This window comes from Merops nubicus, unplaced genomic scaffold (assembly GCF_000691845.1).
Source record: "Merops nubicus isolate BGI_N331 unplaced genomic scaffold, ASM69184v1 scaffold8618, whole genome shotgun sequence".
Lineage (NCBI taxonomy): Eukaryota > Metazoa > Chordata > Aves > Coraciiformes > Meropidae > Merops > Merops nubicus.
This window is the reverse complement of record NW_008623790.1, coordinates 22,333-43,389: the sequence shown is the minus strand read 5'-3', so window position 1 is coordinate 43,389 and position 21,057 is coordinate 22,333. Positions and strand designations below refer to the sequence as shown.

General features: G+C 36.1%; 1 protein-coding gene across 1 annotated transcript in view; it reads left to right on the top strand.

Annotated features, from left to right (window-relative positions):
- The window catches only part of LOC103777638 (src kinase-associated phosphoprotein 2-like), a 93,409-nt gene that overhangs the window by 52,154 nt on the left and 20,198 nt on the right, over positions 1–21,057 (top strand). Inside the window, exons 4-6 of the mRNA XM_008945197.1 lie at positions 4,695–4,819; positions 5,724–5,787; positions 6,153–6,263. Of these exons, the coding sequence (XP_008943445.1) occupies positions 4,695–4,819; positions 5,724–5,787; positions 6,153–6,263 (300 nt within the window). The remainder of the gene's footprint in view (positions 1–4,694; positions 4,820–5,723; positions 5,788–6,152; positions 6,264–21,057) is intronic.

Below are 21,057 nucleotides of genomic sequence, written 5' to 3'. Positions count from 1 at the left end.
TCTTTTCTTCCATAAACCTTTTATAGTCCTTCTCTCTTCTTCGCTTCCATGAAGCTGCATCCTGTGTTGAGTACCCTTTCTGCATGTTGTTTTTCTACATAATTTCTGTCAGTTCCTCTGTACTCAGGCACCTAGGTGGTATGGCTGACCTTTCAGACCTCAAAGTGCATGTGAAGAAGGAAAGTTAATTTGTTGCTTTATAAATGAATGAATTAATGGCTTCATTACTGCTTCCTCACTAGGCCACAATGTTATATGCCCTTCTGTCTCAGCAAATTGAAGAGATTAGCTAAATGTTTAGCAAGACAGTAATTGATAACATCATGGTAATTTTTTCCCCTGTTAATGGGCAATAAAAATTTATTTTCATTTTTATAACTTGAAAATGGTATCTGCCTGCTTTCCAGTGTTGGATGTTGAAGAGTGGAATAATTCAGAGGCTTTTAGAAAAGTGAGTTGTTTTTTTTATATATATCTTGTCCATGTTAAACATGGACATGAACATTTTTAATTTCCTTGAATAATAGGACAGTGATGGCCAAGCCAATGGATGGACTACTTCTATTTGTGCAGTTTCTCAGAGAACTAGATTAAAGGGGAAAAAAAAAAAGGTCGATTGCATTTCAAATCTTCTCTCTAAAAGGGCAGAACTCCTATGCATGCCTATGGAAAGGACTGTTCCAAAAGATGGAAAAGGAATTACCATTTTGGAGATACACTATTTTTAAAAAGCAGACAGCCTGCATATAGAAAAATATGATAGTACATTGAGCATGCAGCCATGTAACCCTTAAGATCTTACAGGCTCCTAATTTCAAGATAAAGAGAGTTAAACTGTAGATTCAAATTGTATCTAGAAATACTTTATCACTCTAAAATCTTCCTGTTTGCCTTTGTTCGTTATGCCTTCCTCTGTAACTTCTTTTCTTTCTACTGTCGGAGTCCTCTCTGTTCTTCAGAATGCACTAATTCTTTTTACATATGCTAATATGTAAGGCACATCGCCTTAGGCCTCGAATTTACAACCCAATCATTTCAAGACCCCATTGAAGGTCTACCCTTCTTTGTTTTAAAAGTTCCCATGGACTCAGTTATGCAAGGTTATTTCAAAACACTTTTTCTCTGATTCCCTTTAGACTTTTTTCACCAATATTGGCCGTGTTTCTGTTGTTAACATTTCACTATTTTTAGGATGAATGAAGTTTACATGTAAGAAAAATGTGTAAAATTGCTCTCAAATTTCATTCAGATCTGTATTTTCTCTATTTTAAATATAGCTCCCCATAGATATTTCTCTGAAATATGTATGTACCAGCTTTGACTATTTTTTTTTAATACTTAGTACTTGACTCTCCACTCTGTTATACTTGCATTTTACAATTCTAAATTCCTGATGCAAAATGGTCTACACAGAATCATCTTTATTTTTCTGTTATGTTCCTGTTGTGGGGAGAAGGGAGAAAGATGAGGAGGAGATTAGAGTGAAGAACAGCTTATTCTGAAATGAGGTTTGAGTTAATTGTGGAACAACATATACATGATGACGTTTGTGATCCTTTTTGTTTTTACAAGACTGATAGCATTATACTTTTGCAATTCGATTCTGTGTTGTTCTGAGACAACTTAAGGATTTTCTGTTGTTGAATTGCAAAACCCTATCTTGGGAAAATAAGAGACAGCAAGAATGTTATCGTTCCTCAGGGAAGTGTGTTTCATCCACGTCTCTCCCTAGTTCCTCCTAAATGTGCTGTTGTGTTCCTGCCTAAGCAAAACTCTGGTTCTGATTTGGGGGTTCAAAATGAAAGTGAAATCTCTGTACTGTAAATGTGTTTCTTGAATCTACTTTTAAGGCTCCCATCATAAATAAAAACTCTATCTAATTTTAAGTCTTCAAAGTTTTTAAACATCAAAAACTGCTTAACTCTCCCTAAAGCACAGTCTCCAGAAAATATTTCTCATATAAACAACATAACTCTGAATGTGAAAGTTTACAGAAATCACTGTGGCACCAATTTCACAGGCAGCTTTAAACTGAAAGTCCAAATCTTCCTGCATTCCTCTTTAGCTGCAAACCTTTGCTGGTAAAGGAAGTGGAGATGATCTTTGAGTCTGATGATCACAAGATGGCCCTGCCTTCAAGCCTGCACCTGACCACTGTACCTGGTCGAACAGTTACCATGGGTCAAGGTTTGCTCCACTCTGATCAGGAGATGGGGCTGGTCTCCTGGAAAGGTGTGTTCTGCAAGAGCACCTGAGATTTGTAGACCTCCACTGCTTGTCACCATCAGAACATGCAGCTGAGCTGTAGCTGACCTGTGTCCTGCCGTTCTGTATTTGTGGAGCCATTTCTCAGGACGCAGTAGGTCTTATATGGCTTGCTGTCACAGGGAGTGTGGATGCACACTGAGAGTCTTTCTCTCAACTTTAATAGGTTCTGGGTCATGGCTGTGAAGTGTCTCATTGTCTTAAATTTTCCTCATGGTCAATATTTTAAGCATATAGGTAATGCTGCACTGGACTTTAATCAGAGATACTTTATTGCACAAACAATTAGAAGCAAAAGTAGCAATCCTATGCCTAGTCTGTGACTAATCTGTTGCTATAAAGGTCAGTGAAAGAGTTTAATAGCAAATGGTATGTATTTTTTTTGGTAGTGCATACAGGTAATTTTCATCAGCACTGGAATGCTGTGTTCGTAGAGATAAGACTAAGACAGTATAAACAATAAACCAATCAAATGCAATATAGATACCATGCACTGTGTTCCCTTTCCAGTGCAAAGTACTGCATCTTTGTGTTTTAACTGTAATGCTCTTTGAAAGAATGAGTGCCAGTACAGCGATCCTCTGAGATTAGCTCTGTAAAACTGTATTACCATAAAAGAGATCATCCATGTCACAGAGAAGCAGTCTCAGGAAATAATCCAGGAAGACTAAATTTGAATACTTGCCCCATTTGTTTATTCTGTCTGTGTGCTCCTATCTTCTTGGGTTTTGGTAAACCTCCAGCATGTGAGATTGAGAAATTAATGTATTTCACTTCATCTTGTCCCTAAAGTCACAAGTGAGGGAACAATAAAAATTTCTAGGCAGAAATGAATTTTATTAAAAGAGGACCTAGTTATTTTTAATAAAATAAAATTGTTTTGGTGCAATCCCGTGAATTTTGAATCTGTTTTCTGCCTGATATAGGGGTGAAGGATTGAGCAAATATGAAATATTAGTACTGTATCATTAGTACTTAATTAAGACATAATAAAACTTACTGTGGGGGAAGGGACTAGAAGAGAAAACAGAACAGTGCCCAGGATTTTTTCATGTAATTGTGTTGTTTGATATTTAATTACTCTGAGTGAGAGTTCATAAAAAGGTGGAAGGACAAAGAATTTGTGTGTATGTGCACGTAAGATTACTAACAAGAGTATTTGTATGGTGACTGCCCTTTATGTTGCTGTGTTAGCCAATTTTTGTCCTCTCAGGAGGGGAAAAAAGATTGTCTCTCCTATTAAATTTCCAGAAAGATGACAAAATTATGTTGAAAACTGTAGTTTTTCCTGTTTTATCTACTGTAGGAGTTTTATCTATTTGTTGACAAACATAAGCTATGGATGCTTGATTTGTACCTAAGTTCTATTCAGCAATACTTACAGTAGTATTGTGGTTGTGCCTGATGCTTGTTGGTAGTGAATATTTATCTCTTCTGTGATGCCCCTGCCCTCCCCCAAATGGAATTTTCTTTCATTTGCAACTGCACTTTGTTCTTTACCTGAGCAAAATGTGACTGATGATGCCTGTCTTCACTTGAATGCTGCACTGTGATCTATAGAAATTGCGAAACTGAATTACCTTTACTTTTCTGGTTTGTTTTTAATACTCACCCAAAAATACCAGAGCACATAAACTCAGATGTAGGGTTTGGTTGAAACAGCTTAGAAAGAGTGCACAGGTGCTGCTTGCCCAACATGCAATATACTTAAACTCAGGTCTGTTCTAAGTGATACTTTCATAAACCAGAACCTTTGAAAAGTAGAATTGTCTGTAAAACAGCCACATGGCTCTACATAAACTGTGGTAGGGCTCAGTACTTTTATTAGCTAATTAAACATTTGCTGCGTGGAGAGAAATGCTTTTGGAACACACACCTGAATTTATAACAAAATTCATTCTGTTTTTCTGCCATGTGGAAGGGAGGAACATCTGGGAATGGGTGGCAGAATGTGAAAAGAAGCTTTTGCAATTGCTTAAAAAGGAGTTTGAAGTTTATTTTTTTGAGTGAAGTGGTTAGTTTAGGAGGGAGCTCAGCAAGTTCTGGGCTAGACAGGTTTTCCTATTCGTTTACTGAACCTGAAAGAGACACTGATTTATAGGAAACATGTCTTGCAAGTTCCAGTCCTTGACTTTCCCTCAATGTAAGTGTCATAACATGCAGTTCTGACTAAATAAGACCACCATCTGCAAGCATTCCCCCTGTGGAATTCCTTCGGCATCCTACAGAAAAATGTACTTTTGTGTACATCTTCCTTTAAAATAAAGTTTTATCTCCAGAAGCATCACTTAATCATTTTGCTCAAAACCTCCCTGTTCTTTGTAAAATTCATGAAATAGAAAACAAAATCTGAATAAACGATAACCTGCTGGGCCACTTACGTTCACTGTTGTAAATGAAGCTCTAACTTTGGTTTTTATCTTCAACAGACAAACAACAGAAAGGTGAATTTGCCTTAGAGGGCTACGCCATCAGAATGAATAATAGCCTTCGGAGAGATGCAAAGAAAGATTGCTGTTTTGAAATCTTTGCTCCTGATAAGCGCATTTATCAGGTTAGACTTTTTTATGTTGACTTGAAATTAAATTGATAAAGCTGTTACAATTCCAGTTACTGAATTAACATTTCAGTAAAACACCTCTCACTGGCATGTCAATGGAAATAGGAAACCCATGCTGGTTTATATTGTATCTTCATATATTAGGAAAAAAATTTGATTTAAAATATGTATGTATGTGCTCAAATATTATCTTTTTTTGGACAAGAGCAAAGAAATCTATCATCTTTATCTATTGGTCACTTCAGTGTTAGCATTTTAATATCTATTTTATAGTACATCTGTGTGATTTCTTGCATGACTTAAATAGTAAAAAAAAGTTAAAGTGTATCACTGTTAAATACATATTGTATTGGTCATGGCTTTGCAAGTAAAATCTACGTAAAGACACATATCAGCTGTGCCATTCAGAGATCTATCAGCTAGACATCAATATGGAATGTAAGTTTAATAAGTTTTAAATATCTGAGATTGCAGTTGAAAGCCAGTTAATTAAGCTGTCAGGTAGTGTGTTGGAGTCTGACAAGAACATTTTTAAGAAAACTGTACCCAGCAGTCTAAAGAAATTCATGGGTGTCTTCTAATTGTCAAGGGCAAATTTTGTTCATCAGTTCTGGCTTTGACATTGATGAAGAGAAGCAGCTTTTTTTCTGCACAGCTGCCAGCTGCTGATCAGAGTTTCAAATCCATCATCCTCTCCTTCAATTACGTAAATTTGTCAAAATTAGCTGTACATTATAAGAAGCATCCTTGCAAGAAAAGTACCAGAAGACATGAAAAGAATTACTAATGGTTTCTTGAGGAAGTAACAAGAATGCTAGTTCCTCTTTTTTTATTGCTGATGAAAATGTAGTTGTGTTTTTGTCATTACTGGTTGTAGTTACTAATATATGTTTAATAGTTTACAGCTGCCACTCCCAAAGAAGCAGAGGAATGGGTACAGCAAGTCAAATTTGTAATTCAAGGTAAGTCAGCCAGTGGAGCACTAGCCTTTGTTGCCAATACTGCTTAGTGATGGTAGTTCTGTCTGTTAACCTCTCTCTCACATTTCTATATGTAGTACTCCCACTTGTCCAAGCTTTGAATCATGAATCCTAGTTTTCAAATATGTTGTAGCTTTTATATGACTTTTCTCCTTTTGCAAGATATTTGCTTTTCTCTAAGAATGCTATGTAGCTTGAGAGGTCTCCCTTTTGGACCTTCTAAGAAAATAAGCAGAACATACTGTAAGCACCAGGTCATAGAAGAACTGTGTTTTCATTTTCGATAAATTTCTGCTTAAGCATTCTTTTCTAGTAAATGTTAATTTTTTTAACCTGCTGTTACGTAGATATGGAATCTAATAATATTCCAGAGGAGGAGGAGGAAGAGGAATACGACGATGTTGGACAAGTGAGCAGTGAATCGATAGGTGGTGATAGCATTTATGAAGAAGTTAAAGGTATTGTTGAAATTTTTTACTTTGTGACTTGTGATTGTTTTGTCTTATCTACTTACAGTTCAGTAACTCTGAGTGGTGACAAGTAAGTGAGTAAAGTAACCAGAGGAATAAGCAGATCCACTCAGATTTCACATTTTGCTGTGACATTTTAAAAAGAATGTGTCTTCAACCAGCTCTGAGTGAGAACAGTTCAGTGTTTTTTTTAGCAGGGTCATCAAAATAGTGCAGAATGTGTAAAAGTGGTCTCGAGGCTTTCGGCTCATGAACATTCTCTGATATGCCTTTTTTTAATTTAAAGTCTACTTGCCTTACAGCTTTTTCCACCAACCTGCCCATCACTTTTTTTCTTTATTCATTTTGGCATTTGTATTAAGCAAAAGTTTGCTATCACTCTATATATTATCAGCTGCTGCCTAATATGTGATCTTATAATCCTGCAAGAAAGTAACGTGTAGGCTTGAAAGGGCTCTGGAGATGAACTCTAAACAGAGCAACATGAGTATTGACATTGTTTCATACCTTCCAGCATGACTATGATTATACAGAAGCTTTTTATTGTGGACTTTTTCATGTGGTCAAATGATTATGCCTTTAGATATGTCCAAGTGTATCTATTAGATGGCAAAACAAAAGAGCTTGGCAAGAGCTCTTGGAGTTGATTCTAGACATAATATTTAGATAGAGATATAGATATATATCCATAGATATAGGAGAAAGATGCTCGTTGTTGATTATACTTTAAGAAGCTATGAAAAAATAAGTTTTTCAGTTACCATTAGTTAACAAATGGTATTTTAAAGTGATATGACAATTAACAGCAACTTCGTATAAAATGATGTTCTACACTCCTTGCTTTTTGGGGCAGTGCAATCACCAGCAGTAACTTAAGAGGAAAAATTAGTCATGTCATGTGATGCTGACTAACTTTCTGTATCTGTTAGGTTGAATATTTGACCATTGGAGAAAAGAACACCTTGTAGTATGCCTTGGTTTTCATTTTAAGGTAATTTCAGTGAATCAAAGGAACAGAGAACATGAGTGACTTGTGAAAATGATTAACATAAAATTGTAGCAGCACTCAATTCTTTCAGAGCTGTGTTTTTTTTTTGTTCCAATTCTTTGAATTGTACCTAGAATACTTCAGCATAGAACACATGTGCTGCTCAAATGGGGTGCGGTGTGTCATGCATGCTGAAACTCTTTTACAGTGAATATAAAAAATACATTACAAGGCTTAATCTTATAGCTACAGGATACAGCCAAACCTTTTTGGATGCTCAGGCTCTTACAGAAGGCGATCCTTGCTTGCTTATGCTTTTGTTAAAGAAGGTCCAGATGTATCCTGGGATAAATTACTCTTTCCTGAGCTTCACTTAACTTACCTGTTCATTTGAATCCTAAACAGTAAGTAGACCTGGAGCAGTAACACATAGAATATTGGCAGAAGGGCCAACAGCTAATATATGCTTTGAATCTTTGCTTTGAGTTCTATGTTCAGAGAATTGCTGCCTTGGTATGATTCTGCCTAATTTAGAGTATTTTCACATATCCTGTTTTTATGTCAGTTTTCCAGGAACTATTGTCTCCTAGTGTGGCTAATAATCTGAAATGTAACAGAACAGCTGTCACAAAGAAAGTATAGCTCTTCTGTTGTTCAAGAAATCTATTTTCAGTTTTTAGTTAAATGAATTTCTTTCCCCTAAATGATCTTAGAGTGGTGCTTCATTTTCACATTATCAAGTAGGGATTTTCTTTCTTTATCTCATGCTGTCTCCATCTTGTATATTTGAATTGTAAACTTTTCAGGAAGTACCATTTTACCTTGTACAGTAGAGCTCTTCATTTTGACTGCAATACGTTGGTACAACCAAGTAAAAATATAGCACAGGTTTGCAATATATTTTAGGTGATTAAGGCATCTTTTATCTGCCATAAATGTACTTTAATAGTAATTTGCTTAAACAGAATTAAAACCTTATGGTTCTGATGACTTAGAGCAGTCCCAGGTAAGTGAACTACTCTTTCTTCCTTTCATGGTCAAAGGGTGGAGCATCAGTATTTCTGCTTTTATCTGATTTAATAATACAGAACAAATAAGGAATTCTGAACACCTATTAAGAGAACAAAAAAAAAAAATTATTTGTATTTCTACAATTATATTATGCAAAGTTATGCTGAGGTCTGGAATAGAGAAGGCATATATGCTAGAACTCTGTGAAGAGGGAGAAGAAATTAATCTTCACTTTGTTTTTATCCTCAAAGCATCTTCATGTTAGAGGCTTCTGATCCTCTGTTTCTGCAGATCCAGTAGCTTTATAAACATTGAATTTCAGGTACACAGCTGATTTTGCCTTGTTACTATTAATTTAGCTGTAATTTGCAATTTTCCAGGCAGGAGCTGGATAGCTTCAAACCAGTATCCAGAATGGTAATGGTCTATCAGCCTATTAAAAGCATAGATTTCAGTGGCATTCAAATTGTACTGTCTGTTGCCAGGAGGAGTGGCTTGCTAATTGGAGAGTGTACAAAAAGAGGTGGGATAATTAATATTTTAATCTGTGAAGTCACTTTCTTCTTTAATAGCATGTATTCATAATTCATATTTACCATAGAAGCATCATAGAAACTTTATACAGTCTTCAACAAACTAAGCTTTTGTCTTTTTGGTTTTTAATAAAAACATGGAGAAGAACTAGGTTAAGGAAAATTTAAAAAATTGTTAATAGAGGCCCATTTTTGCATAATTAGCTATTTATTTTCTACCATAGTACACGTGATATAATTTTGCAGTTCAGAGCTGGATATTATAAACTAACTTCTAAAACTGTAGTATTAAGTGTGTGTAGAGCTACCTAGATGCATAGTTTCTAGCTTAGTGGTGTTTTAAAGAACAGAGTTGTCAGAAAAGGGAACATTTTCTGGCTTTAAAGATGTTGCCATCTGTTACAGCCCTTGAAGACCAAAATTTTTTATTGACTTGGGCTTTCAGTGACTTAATTTTTAAGTGCCTTCAATATTGTTTTCTGTGGTTTCACATTTGTTTGGAGCACATACCCAGCATTGCAATGCTAAGTATTGCATGCCACCTTGATCCTTCCTACAACCTCAACTCGGTTTGTGTACTATCTGTAACATTCTTGCATAAGAGGAGGAAAGAGGTGTTCATCTAAGCTAACATACTTATTTTTCAATCTTGTGGTTTTTTTCCCCTTCTGTTCTCTTTCTGCTCACAAACTTGCATTATAGCAGTAGTTTCCATGGCATGCAGTATAGTTCCCATTAAAATTATTCTAAAGATAAATTTTGATTCTTACCTTGGTGGTACTTAGTTGGCGCATGGTGATAAAAAGCTGCCCTTGCAGAATAGCTAAGGTTGGAAATCCTGAAGCAATGTGATGTGCCACAAGGCTAACATTGCTGGTTTTGTGCCATCTCTTCTCAGCCTGTCCATAACACAGAGAACTTTTGGGTGAGAGAGGGGCAAGGTGGGTGAAATTCAGTGCTGTGGTGATCCATAGTCAGGGGAACTGCTTTGGAGAACTAAGCCAGGCAGTACAACTTGCATCACTTCTCAGTTTGCTGTAAATTAAATTCAGAGAGTGATTCAACCTCTGATTGGGCCAAGGATCATGGAAATGGAAAGCTTGCTTTTGTCTTTTGATTCCCGCTATCAGTCCTCTGCCAAACATTTTGATCAAGCCCAGGTATCTGGCCAATTCTGTTTTGCAGTGTTGTTGGAAGCTTAGCAAGGGGAACTCTGTAACTAAGGCAAAGCTCAGGGAAGGGGAAGAAATACCTCGAGTTTTATGCAATGGGAAGCGTGCTATGCAAAGAAACAATTTTTAATTTGTTTACTTTATTTTTAAAGTCTTTTAAATAGCTTTAAAATATATTGATGTTGTTTCAGAACTTATTTCTGGCATTGAGTATGAAGGTAGGGAACCATCATCTCGTCTCTGCCTTCTGGTTGTCTTTTTAAGTTGCTTTTTTGCTTTAATTTTTTCTAACAGTTAACTTCTGCAGTTAAGCAGCATAACTTTGTACCATCCCCATCCTCTTTTGTTGCTGGATTGCTTGAGCTTTGAAGAAGCAAATGGTTTTTATGATGTTGTACCCTTTTTGTGAGCAGGGAGGAGGGGAAAAAAAGAAAGTAATCTCTGATTTATCTCTTCTTGGGAAGAGGCAAGTGATGATTATGTAGTGGAGTTCGAGTGTAAGTTTGATCTGTCACTCATTAACAACAACTCATGGCAAATATTTGTGTTCTCAAAATATAGTGTCAGATGTATTGACTTTTTGGCACTAGAAGGGAAGATTTCACAGTGCTTTGTTAATGAAAATGCCTTTTCAGGAGACCTTTGCTGATTTTAGAGTTTTCAGTGTATCCCAGTCAGGGTCTGTGGGCCCAGCATAGTGTTTGGTGTCAAGCAGTCACAGTTATGTATTGTAGCTGTATAATCTGTTTGTAAAATCAGCAGGCAAAAATGAAGAAACTTAATTGGTTATTGTAAACCAGAGCAGTAGGTTTAAGTCTTCAGAGTCACGGGTGGTTATGGAATCTGAGATATTACCTGTTAATGTTGCTGGTAAGTCAGTATGTTACCTATGCTGGCATATTGTCCAAATTCTTCCCAGCATTTGTTGTTTTTCTCAAGAATTTAAGGAAGGCTTTACCTCTTGCCTACAGAAGTTGTATATAATGCTGATGTGATATCAGTTTTTAATTTTTTTTTACACTGAGTTCTAGATGCTTTTAATTAGTAAATGAAGTGATTTCAATGTATAAAGTATATATAGGGCTTGGAATATTTGAAGCTAAAAAGACTGGATTTGAGATCAATGTTTTTGAGGACAATACTTAAAATGAATTTCCAAAGTAATGACTGAAAGTGTTTTGAATAATTTCCATTAAAACATCTTTCATATTCAAGAAGACAGCAAGGGATTTTTTAGTTTATTTTTCTTTTTTTGTTTTAAAGCTGTGAGGATAGGTCATTCTTCAAAGCCATTTTTTTCAAAGATTTTATCTCAGTGTTGTTAAGGAATTAATATTTATGAATATTTATGGAGTATTTATGTCCATAATACCTTGCTGGTAGCTGGAGTCCCAGAATAAGGTGAAGAGGATGCTACAGGTTTTACTCAGCTTGCGGTAAATCAGAAGTAATTAAAATGATACAAAGCAGTGAAAAGCAGTTGTAAACTACCTTTTGGTGTCAGGGATGAGTAAAGATTTTTGTTTTTTTTTTTCTTCTATTCAAGATATGTGGTTTTGTTGTCTTGATCACTGGGATTTGGGGTCTACTAAGTGCCTTTGATTATATGCCAGAAATGGAAATAATTGAAAAACAACCTCTTTCCACTGTATATTGCTGAATCCAAACTGCTATGATGATATCGAGCTGTGTCTGAATTCCCTGTCACTCTGGGTTTTCAGGCAGTATACTTAGTTGGTTTATATATACTTTGGAGTGTCCTTCAGCTAGTACTAAATGCTCATGAGACATGAGTTATGAATCCAGACAACTTCTTGTATTTAAAGACATTGCACCCAGAAGGTCGTTAGGAACTTGATACCCAGACCTCAGCTTTTGTTTGCTGCAAGAACTTGGACTTTATCTTGCAATCCTACATCTGAAGAGGGAACCTTTTCTTTCTATTGCTGTTAGGTGATGGAAGAAGAGGTAAGACAATCTGGTGTAGCTGAAAAGAATGAGATATCCATTAAGTGGAAAGTGGCAAGTCCTTGGGAGGAAAAATAAGGTTCACAGGCTCTTTGGTATTTCTTGTAATGCAAGTATAAAGTAGTGGTTTGTGAACAACAGGTTCAAAGACATAGCTTTCAGGAAGTCTACTGTCCATGATGCAATTCAATCCCTGCTCCTCTGTCACACAAATGTTCATAACCATGTAAGTGAGGAGGCCAACAGAAATTGAATAATAACTGAGTATTCATGTTTATTCTGATTTGCATGTGAGGAGTATATTCACTGACTGGACTTGAGGTGGGGTTGTCTACTGAGAAAACTCTCAGAGTATTCTTTATTTAGTAATATATTTCTGCTGCAGAAAATTTAGTTAGTTGTGAGATTCAAAACAGTTAATTACAATATCTACAGTAAATGTCAAATGCATGCTTTTAAGTTTAGATATTTACTCTCCTCCCTTTGAACTGTATGCAAGACTTTATAGTTTTCAGATGTTTCAGACTACATTGGTTTCAGAGTCTACAAGCAGAGAAAACAGAAGCAACCTGCCTGAAGTTGTGACCAACAGTTATACCAAACTGAAGGAGTTCATGTTGGAAAGGCTGTGTTTATTGAAGTCTTGGTTTATCAAAGGCTGAATTGTATTTCAGAGATTAAAACAAAAAACAACACAAACACCTCTAAAATTCCATTCAGACAAAAAAACCAATCCTCTCATTTAACCAGGAGTAGATTATTAAATCTGCATTGTCTATTGACATTTTGAAGCTTATTTACTTAAAATTAGAAGACATAACTTAGTAATATATAAAAAGGAAGAGTTTTTAATCATGCATTTTTAAGGTTAAAGACCTCTTTCAAAAAATTGTTAGCACACAGTTCATTGAAAGGAATTTACTTATTGAAATAAGATATTTTATTGCAAGTACTGATCAATCATTTTTATACTACTTTCTGTGCACCAGCGGTAAACAACATTTGACACTATTGATTTCTAGGACCAATCTGATGTGAACAATATATGACAGAAGTTGTTTGTTATTAAGAGATAGGATCCTGTCTCAGAAAAGCTTGTCATCCTGATGAGACAAAATCACACAAAGTAATTTTACTGGTATCATAATCTGTTTCTGACAGCTGGGTTCATGTTAAATGTGAACAAAGCTTTGTGTAGGCATACATGTCTTCAGTGGGTTATGGACCCAAAGTCTGTTCTTTTAATAGCAAAGTAATTTTCTTTGGTTACACCGTTTTTATATAATTAAGAAGCAGTGCAATAATTCTAATGCAAAACATTCAGAAGAAATGTCTTGGTATGTGAGATTGTCTTTAACCATAAATTTGAGGAATTGCTGTAGTTTAGCAAGCTCAAAGCAAAATGACAATTGTATTATGTATATCTATGAAAATAGAAATGTTGGGCTTACTCTACTGCTTGGGTATAACTGTCATGAATGCTATGTAGATAGATCAAGGAACCTTTACTTTTTGAATTTGTGACAAATGACTGCATATCAGGCTATTAAAACCATTAGGTAGAGTTTTTTGAGAAACAAGAGCAACCAGAGGTTATATCGTGCCTTAGGCTATCGCTTCTCAACTTTTCTGGTTTCCACGAGGTAGCTATTAAAGAACCATAATTTATACAACTGGATTCTCAAATAAGACCCAGCAAGGTGGGCTTTAAAGGCTGAATTAATCACTCTGTTGCTGTAGATAAAAATTTCTTATTTGAATTTTTCAGCCTTCACAAAGGCATCAGCATAAATCCCTCTGTATAGGTCTTTTCCTCTCAGTGTGCTTTTGATCTGCTATTCACTTTCCTTCTCAGTCTTCTCAAAATGGAGAAACCAGATAAACAAAATACTACTAGTTAACCAGAACTTCATGAATTTTGCTGACTCTATGCATATATATACCCTATTTGCTTGTGTGTTAGTGTACTGTTTTTGCAATGGCTCTCATATTTAGTTTAGACGTATACAGGGAAGGCAACACAGGAAAATGTTGCTTGTTTCCTTGTCTGGGCTGCTGCTTCCTGGGCTGGGTAGGAGTCTTTGAAAGAGGCAGCTTGGCTGCTCCTAGGAGAGGAAAATGCCCCGGGGCAGAGAGAGGGGTGCTCCCGGGAAGTGCAGGTTGCAGGTAAACAGATGACCTTCAGCAGCAAAGGGAAGAATATTTTCTTAAGAAGCCAAAAGAGACCGAGGAAATTTTTTGGCAAGTCAATGACATTTGGATTAGACAGCAAGGTAGGGGGAAAATTTTCTAGGGGATGGTTTGCACAGGGGATGTTTTGTTTCACTCCTTATTTTGAAGTCTGCTTTTTCCTAGCAGAACTAGATTTTCTCCACCTAAAAAACTCTTAGTTTGTGTTCTAATAAAAACTAGTTTAAGATCTTGGGAATTTTTAATAACCTTAAGGAAAATGTTCCAGTACTTCCATCTTTGGTTTGTGTAAGGGTTTTAACAATTATTCTGTCCTTGAATCTTGAGGGCAACAGTGAGTAAAACAGGGAATTAAAGGAAGGAGTCTCATTTTCAAAACAAAGCACTGTCTCCAGAAAAACCTATGGATCCTAGCGTTAAGGTTGTCCTTCCATTGTCCCCAGATACACTAACTGAATCTATACTTGCTTCCATACCTGCCTCAAATTTATTTTCTTAAGAAGTGAGGCATCTCCATTACTGAATGTTGAACAACTGTTTCAGATAATTCAATAAACAAAAGTTCAAGATGGATACGATTTTATCATGGTTTCCATACTGGCCATAGGACCCAATTTCTGGTTAAACTGCCTGGCTCAGGCCTACAAATGATGTCTCTTAGGGACTGTGTTGTGTCTCTGGCATGAGAGTTGATTAATCCAAAGTACTTGCTGCAAGGGAATTCAAGTAATCTGGGACCCTGGAGGCCCTGGATTTTTCCCAGCTGCATGCCAATCCCACAGTAACATGGTGAGCTGCCTGGGCTGCAGTTGTCATCTCCTGCTTATGGACTGTTTCCAAATCTCTGCTGTCCTACGTCATTGCTCTGACATGCATCGTGGTATTTGGCATATAGGGCTAGTAAGATCTGACATCCAGAGTTGCTGGTACCACTCTCGACCTGATGTATGAGAATAGGAGAATGGGATGGTATTTGTAGAAATGAATGTGGGAAAGCTACCCAAAATATGATATGTGTAAACAGTTGGCATTGCAGCTATAATTTTATGCTTATTTCTGATTTTAACCTGATCTTTCTTTACTAGAGAATCATAACAAGAATATTTTTACAACCACTCTATTTCATCATTTAAGCTGGAGAAAGGATTTAGCATAGTTTACATAATTTAATGTGATAGCATGGGCAATAAACAGTGAAAAGAGGCAGTGGTGTGGGTTTGTTACTTTTCAAGAAAATACCCAAAGGTGAAAGCTGCTGAATTTTTTTTTGGTCAATGTGCAGTTAATGATCAACACGGAGAATGAAAAAATGGCTTGGTAGAACATTTTTAAAGGAGTTTTAGGAGAAGCATCTGGGAGCCAGACTTTTCTTGTGGAAACATGCCAACAACTGTATTGTGTTTCCTTTTGCTGAAGTGAACTATGCTGAAATGCCTTGTTTTCTGTCCACTTTTTTGAGTAAGTTCATTTCTGGAGTCAGACTATAAATTTGAATACTTTAACCCTGCAGATTATTAAAGGATAAGATGTGGTTTAAACAAGATGCTTTCTTTATGAATTATACATATGTAAATATTATGTCAAGTCACATTTGTTACAATTAGGGATATGTAGTTTTCAGAAATGGCTTTTAAATTTAAATCTTGCTGCTGATCAATGAGTATGGGAAACTTTACTTGGCATTTACAGACTTTTTTTCTTTGTCTATAATATACATTTAAGCCTGAGAAATATAATCCGTGGACATGGTTGTCAAATAACACTATAGTACAGAGATATATAATATAGAACAGTTAATTGAATATTTGATTGCTAGATGTATTTACATAGAGAACTATTTATATTTTCTATGTAGATTTTAATAGCCACCACATTAGTTTGGCAAAACATTTTAATAAAAAGGTTTATAAAATGTCGTGTCGAACACTTAAACTATTTACATAACTAAGAGCTATTACGAGTTGAGAGAAAAAACAAATTTATTTTAGTTACAGTGAATTCACATGAATCTTTATTATGTTTATGTGTAAGAATATACTTATGTGTATGCCACATGTATTTAGGCAAGCAATCTCTAGTGCAAATTCCTGTGAACCTACAATACAGCCATGGAATCAACTTCAAAATCATTGTTTGTTTTCTCCCTTTGAGCTACTAATTTGCTTTCTGTCCAATAATTGCAACTATGTTTTTGGGAGGGTGAGGAGGAACAGAGGAGGGATCATTTTTTGTTACTCAGTTAAATAATTGGATGAAGAAGCATTTAAATAATGCTATAGAATTAGAATAATTAGGCGTAGAAACTTTAAACCCCAGAGGCTTTCCCTGACATTGTTGCAGCCTGTTACGAGCAGTATCTTATATTTTATTTCTTCTTTAAATGTTTAAGTACGGATTTAGGCAAGATGCCTATTGCCTTGATTTTTTTATGCCAAATCTGAGGCTTCAGGAACATTTTTAGAAGTGGAGCCAAAACACTGCTTTTGTTGGAAGCTAACCTGCAACTTTACCTTCAGGGATGCTTCTGTTCTGATGTGGAAGTTATCTCATCTCTTGATGAAAAAACTTAAGTAACATTTTAAATAGTGCTTAATGAAACTTAAGGAATTTGTGAGGAGCTGGATGCTGAAGTCACTTATGAAATTTTCACTTTGTTTAATGGCCCATCAAGTAATTTTTTGTTTTCTGAGTTCTAAGCAGTTCACTCAGCATATTGGATTAGTCAATTCTAAGAGATTTAATTTCTGAAAACAAATCTCCAAAATAGTGACTTTAATTGTACATACAAAGTGTCTGTTAATGTAAAAACAGGAAAAGAATGAATGAGTTTCTGGATGGATTTCTCTGTAATTTCTTTTATTCTTCATTATAATTATTGTGTGCATATCCACAAGTGAATCTGAACTTGACCTTTATCTTTTCTCTTGAGAAGAATTACTGTTATCAGGTCTTTCTTGACAAGGAAATAAAAAGTTCAGTACAAAACCTGTCCCTTATTCCTATGCAGTGCACATTGCACTTTGGCATATTTGTATTGAATTTTCTTAATAGCAATAAGATCATTGTGTGAAAGAAATTTTAGTATTCTGAAATTGGACATTCTAAATGGTCTTTCCTGGTTTGCGCTCCTGATTTTCCTACCTTCTTCTGCCTCCTCTCCTCCTAAGCTTGCTATTGGTGTAACTAAGATTTTACATATTTCTATTCCTCCTAATCCTGTCAGACTAGCTAAGTTTTTTCCTCTTTTAACCTTAAATTGACAAAATGTTAATTCTTTTGCATTTATGTTTGTCTAAGGAAAAAAAAAACCCAAACAAACCAGAATGCAAAGTTGTTGCCTTTTATCCAAATTGGAGATGTAAAACTATTTCTTGTTTGGAAGACTATTGCTAGGAACTGTACAGTGATGTTGATTCAGCTGTCACTCAAAAAATGATTGCTTATTTGGAAGGAGAGCTCCAGGCAGGACACTGAGTTTGTGAAGTCTCTAATATATTCATAACTAAACAGAGGAATTGCCTGTACCTCTGTGGACTTTTCAGTTGTCCTAATGAATATCTTCTGTTCTGTTGTTCAGGTGACTGGGCATGTTTTTTCTCATAGTGCGATACTTTGCTTTTAAAGCCTGAAGGGCCTTGGAAACAGCAACTTTCATACTAAAAAACTCCGTGTTTGGGAAATTAACTTAATTTGTGGGATCTGAAGAGAATATAGTAGTTACATGAGTTGGTTGTGACTATAAAACAGGGCAAGGACAGAAAGCAAGAGTATTGGGACACTTGGCACTGGGGAAAGGAAATAAAAATAAATATGAAAGGTCATAAAATATATTCAGGTCTCAACAAGTAGGGAAGGTAAGTACAGCAAAGCATGCTCCTACAATTAATGAAAGCTTGGTAAAACTATGCACAGTAGAGTGAAAAGATCCACTTTGCAACAACTGTGGATGACCTTGCTAACAATTCTCAATTTTCTGTCTTGTGTGAGAGTAACTGTTTTTCCTCCAAGGACAGAAATGTGCTCTTTGATCACTTAGTTGTCATACTTTCTGCCTAAAACGTTATAAAAAAATACTTTCTGCTAGAAAAATATTTTGTTGCATTTTTTCCCCCAGTAAACTAGCAAGAAGTCATATAGTATCTTCCTGCTTTTAAAAGTGTATTTTTTCATCCATTGCCATAGTATAATTCATGTGGATGGGTGTGTGATAATATAGGAAAAATGCAGGTTTTTTTCTCAAACAGTTCTCCAAACTTACTAATTTCTCTCTACTACTTCACTCTGTTATCATTCTTCACAGCAGTAATTGTATGATCCAAACAATGTTCTTCTGCACAAGATTAGAGAATTGCAACCTTAAAGTGTGTTTTATATTTGTCCCTGGTGGGACTGGGAATTTTTTAGTTTACTTTAGTCTTCAGTTTAGGAAATGCTGTAACTCCAAAATGCGTTTGTTAGGAAAGGAATGTTATATCTGCTTTTTGGTTTTGATTAAGCAGAACCATAACATATGCTTAGATTTACTGTGTGGTGTCACAGGAAGGTTATTTTAAGAGAGAGGGTTTTTTTTCTCTCCAGAAAATGGCTAAGTGACTTTCCAGGACTCCAATATCACTTCCTCTCCTTCTCACCTCCTTTTCCTGCAGCATTGATCCTGAGTTAATTTATAACAAAGCCTACTAACCTTTTCTGTGAGAGTGGCAAAGTAACTTTTCCAAGGTTCCAAAGTAACTTTTCCAAGGTTCCAAAGTAACTTTTTCAATAGGAGGCAGAGCCTCACTTTTAGCTGAGGTGGTTGGTTTAGTTATTCAGACTGCTTACACAGTTGGGAGTAAAAATGGTCCACAGTAGCACCTTTTCCAGATACAAAAAGTGCAACTGAGGCGGGGGAAAAAAAGTGCGGGATTTCTCAAAGGATTCAGGAAACCTCACATCTGGAGACTTGGCAAGATCTGGACAAAACTGAGTCATTTGAGCTAATCCTGTTCTACAGAGTCATTAGCTTCAGCTGTCTCATACGTGAACTATTAAAACACACAGACCCTTATAAACTGCTGCTGAACAGCTTATTATGGAGTACCAAAAGAAGCCAAATTCTGTTTCCTAGAAACTTGATCTAATTTTCAGATTTAGAGCAGGGTGTTAGACTAAGCAGTTTCCACTGGTCCCTTCTATTCCCAAATATTTAATGATTGTAGCTTTTTCACTTTGTACAGCCAAAGCTATTTATTCGAGCCATTGTGAGGTCAGTACGTTGTCAAAAGTAATAACAGACCTCTGGTACTGTCTACTGACCAAACAGAATGCTGCATATACTCAACCTTACTTACTCTTCAATTTAAATAATGACTGTTTCACAGAGCTGATTAGAATTTGTGCAGAAAGTGTTAGTTGGATGTCCCATCCATTTCAGCTGGTAGTATATTTGAATGAAAACTTTTGCCTCCATTTTGGAGTCAGACTTGGATCGCATGTGTTGGAAGGAATTGGGATGGGTTGCCCTCAACTAAAACTAAAAACATCTCATATTTTTCCTTAAAATGTGTTTTTATGTTGTTCATAACCTGGAGATCTCTTTCTGTACTCTTTTGGAATACAATTCTCTGTTGTCTGTTCCCCCTTGTATTTCTGAGCACAGTGGTGACCATTTGTTCAGATGCAACTTCTGCTTATATTTTGATGTCACCTCATCTGCAATCCCAATGTTTAGGCTTCATCTGGGTGATCCATTTCTGTCTCTGTCTTCTGTCTCCTCTGCAAATATGATGGAAATAGTTGTTGGTTGTTTTTTTTTTTTCCACTCAAGCTTGTCACACAGGAATACAACTTAGAGAACTTGTATTTTATATTATATCGTTTGAGCCATTGGGTAGTAACTAGCTTACCCATAAAAGTGGGAAGAAAACAAGAATTGTCCTCTCTTCTGTCGTGATATGTGGTTCTTATGTTTATAATCTCTTCTCTAAATAGCAACCAACTTGTTTCCCACTTCTGTCACTGTCCTGGAGGCATTTTCATCCCCAAACCATGCACCCTGGTACAGTGAGATGCAGCTTTAATGAAAGGGTAGTCTGTCTCTCCCTCTCTGCTGCCCCCCATGGCTAGAGAACAGCACCCTCAACAGCTTTTTCCAAGCTATTTTATTTGTTTACAGAGTGCACCGGAGTGCTCCTGGGAATGCAGGGTGAAATGTCAAACAGTTGTGTGTAAATCTTCAAGTAATCTGTCATGTCCAGGAGGAACTGGAGGAAAGGGACAGATCTGTGGGAATTCTTTGAGGATTATCAAAGCTAGAGTTTTGCTGCTTGGATTTGGAAATCTCTCTCTACAGAATGGGTGGGTCTAGAATCTAAAAGAAGACACCAGAAAGGAAAATCCCTGCCATTATAAATACACACGCTAAGGTAAATAAGCCTAGGATCAAGCAACAGATGGAGGCTTTCCAGATTATTAAATTGCTTAGGCTAAAACTCCATAGGAGTTTGGGTGAAGCGTATAGGCATGTATAGGTGTGTATATGGTGCAAATACTGCAGAGGACCCTCTCCTCAAGGCTGGGGAGCACTGTCCTCAGGTAAGGCAGCTTCCTGGCCCTGCATAAAACATGGTGGTAATTCTTAGTCCTTTGACCTCTGATGGTCTCTAGCCCTCACTACCAATGTTAGCAGAAGGTGTCAGATTGACCAAATTATAAAAATGATTTTGTTTTTAAATTTTGCATATTTATTGGTCCTTCTTTGGAATTTTTAAATGTTTCTCTCAACAAACAATCTTTTTTGTAAAAAAGCTGGTTCTTACACCTTTTTTTTTTTTTTTTAAATTATGTAGCTGGATTGATTTATGTTCCTTATTAGAGTAATAACCCATCTGTTATGGGGTTAGGTCAATTCATAAAATTATAAATGTAGGAGAGAAAAGGTC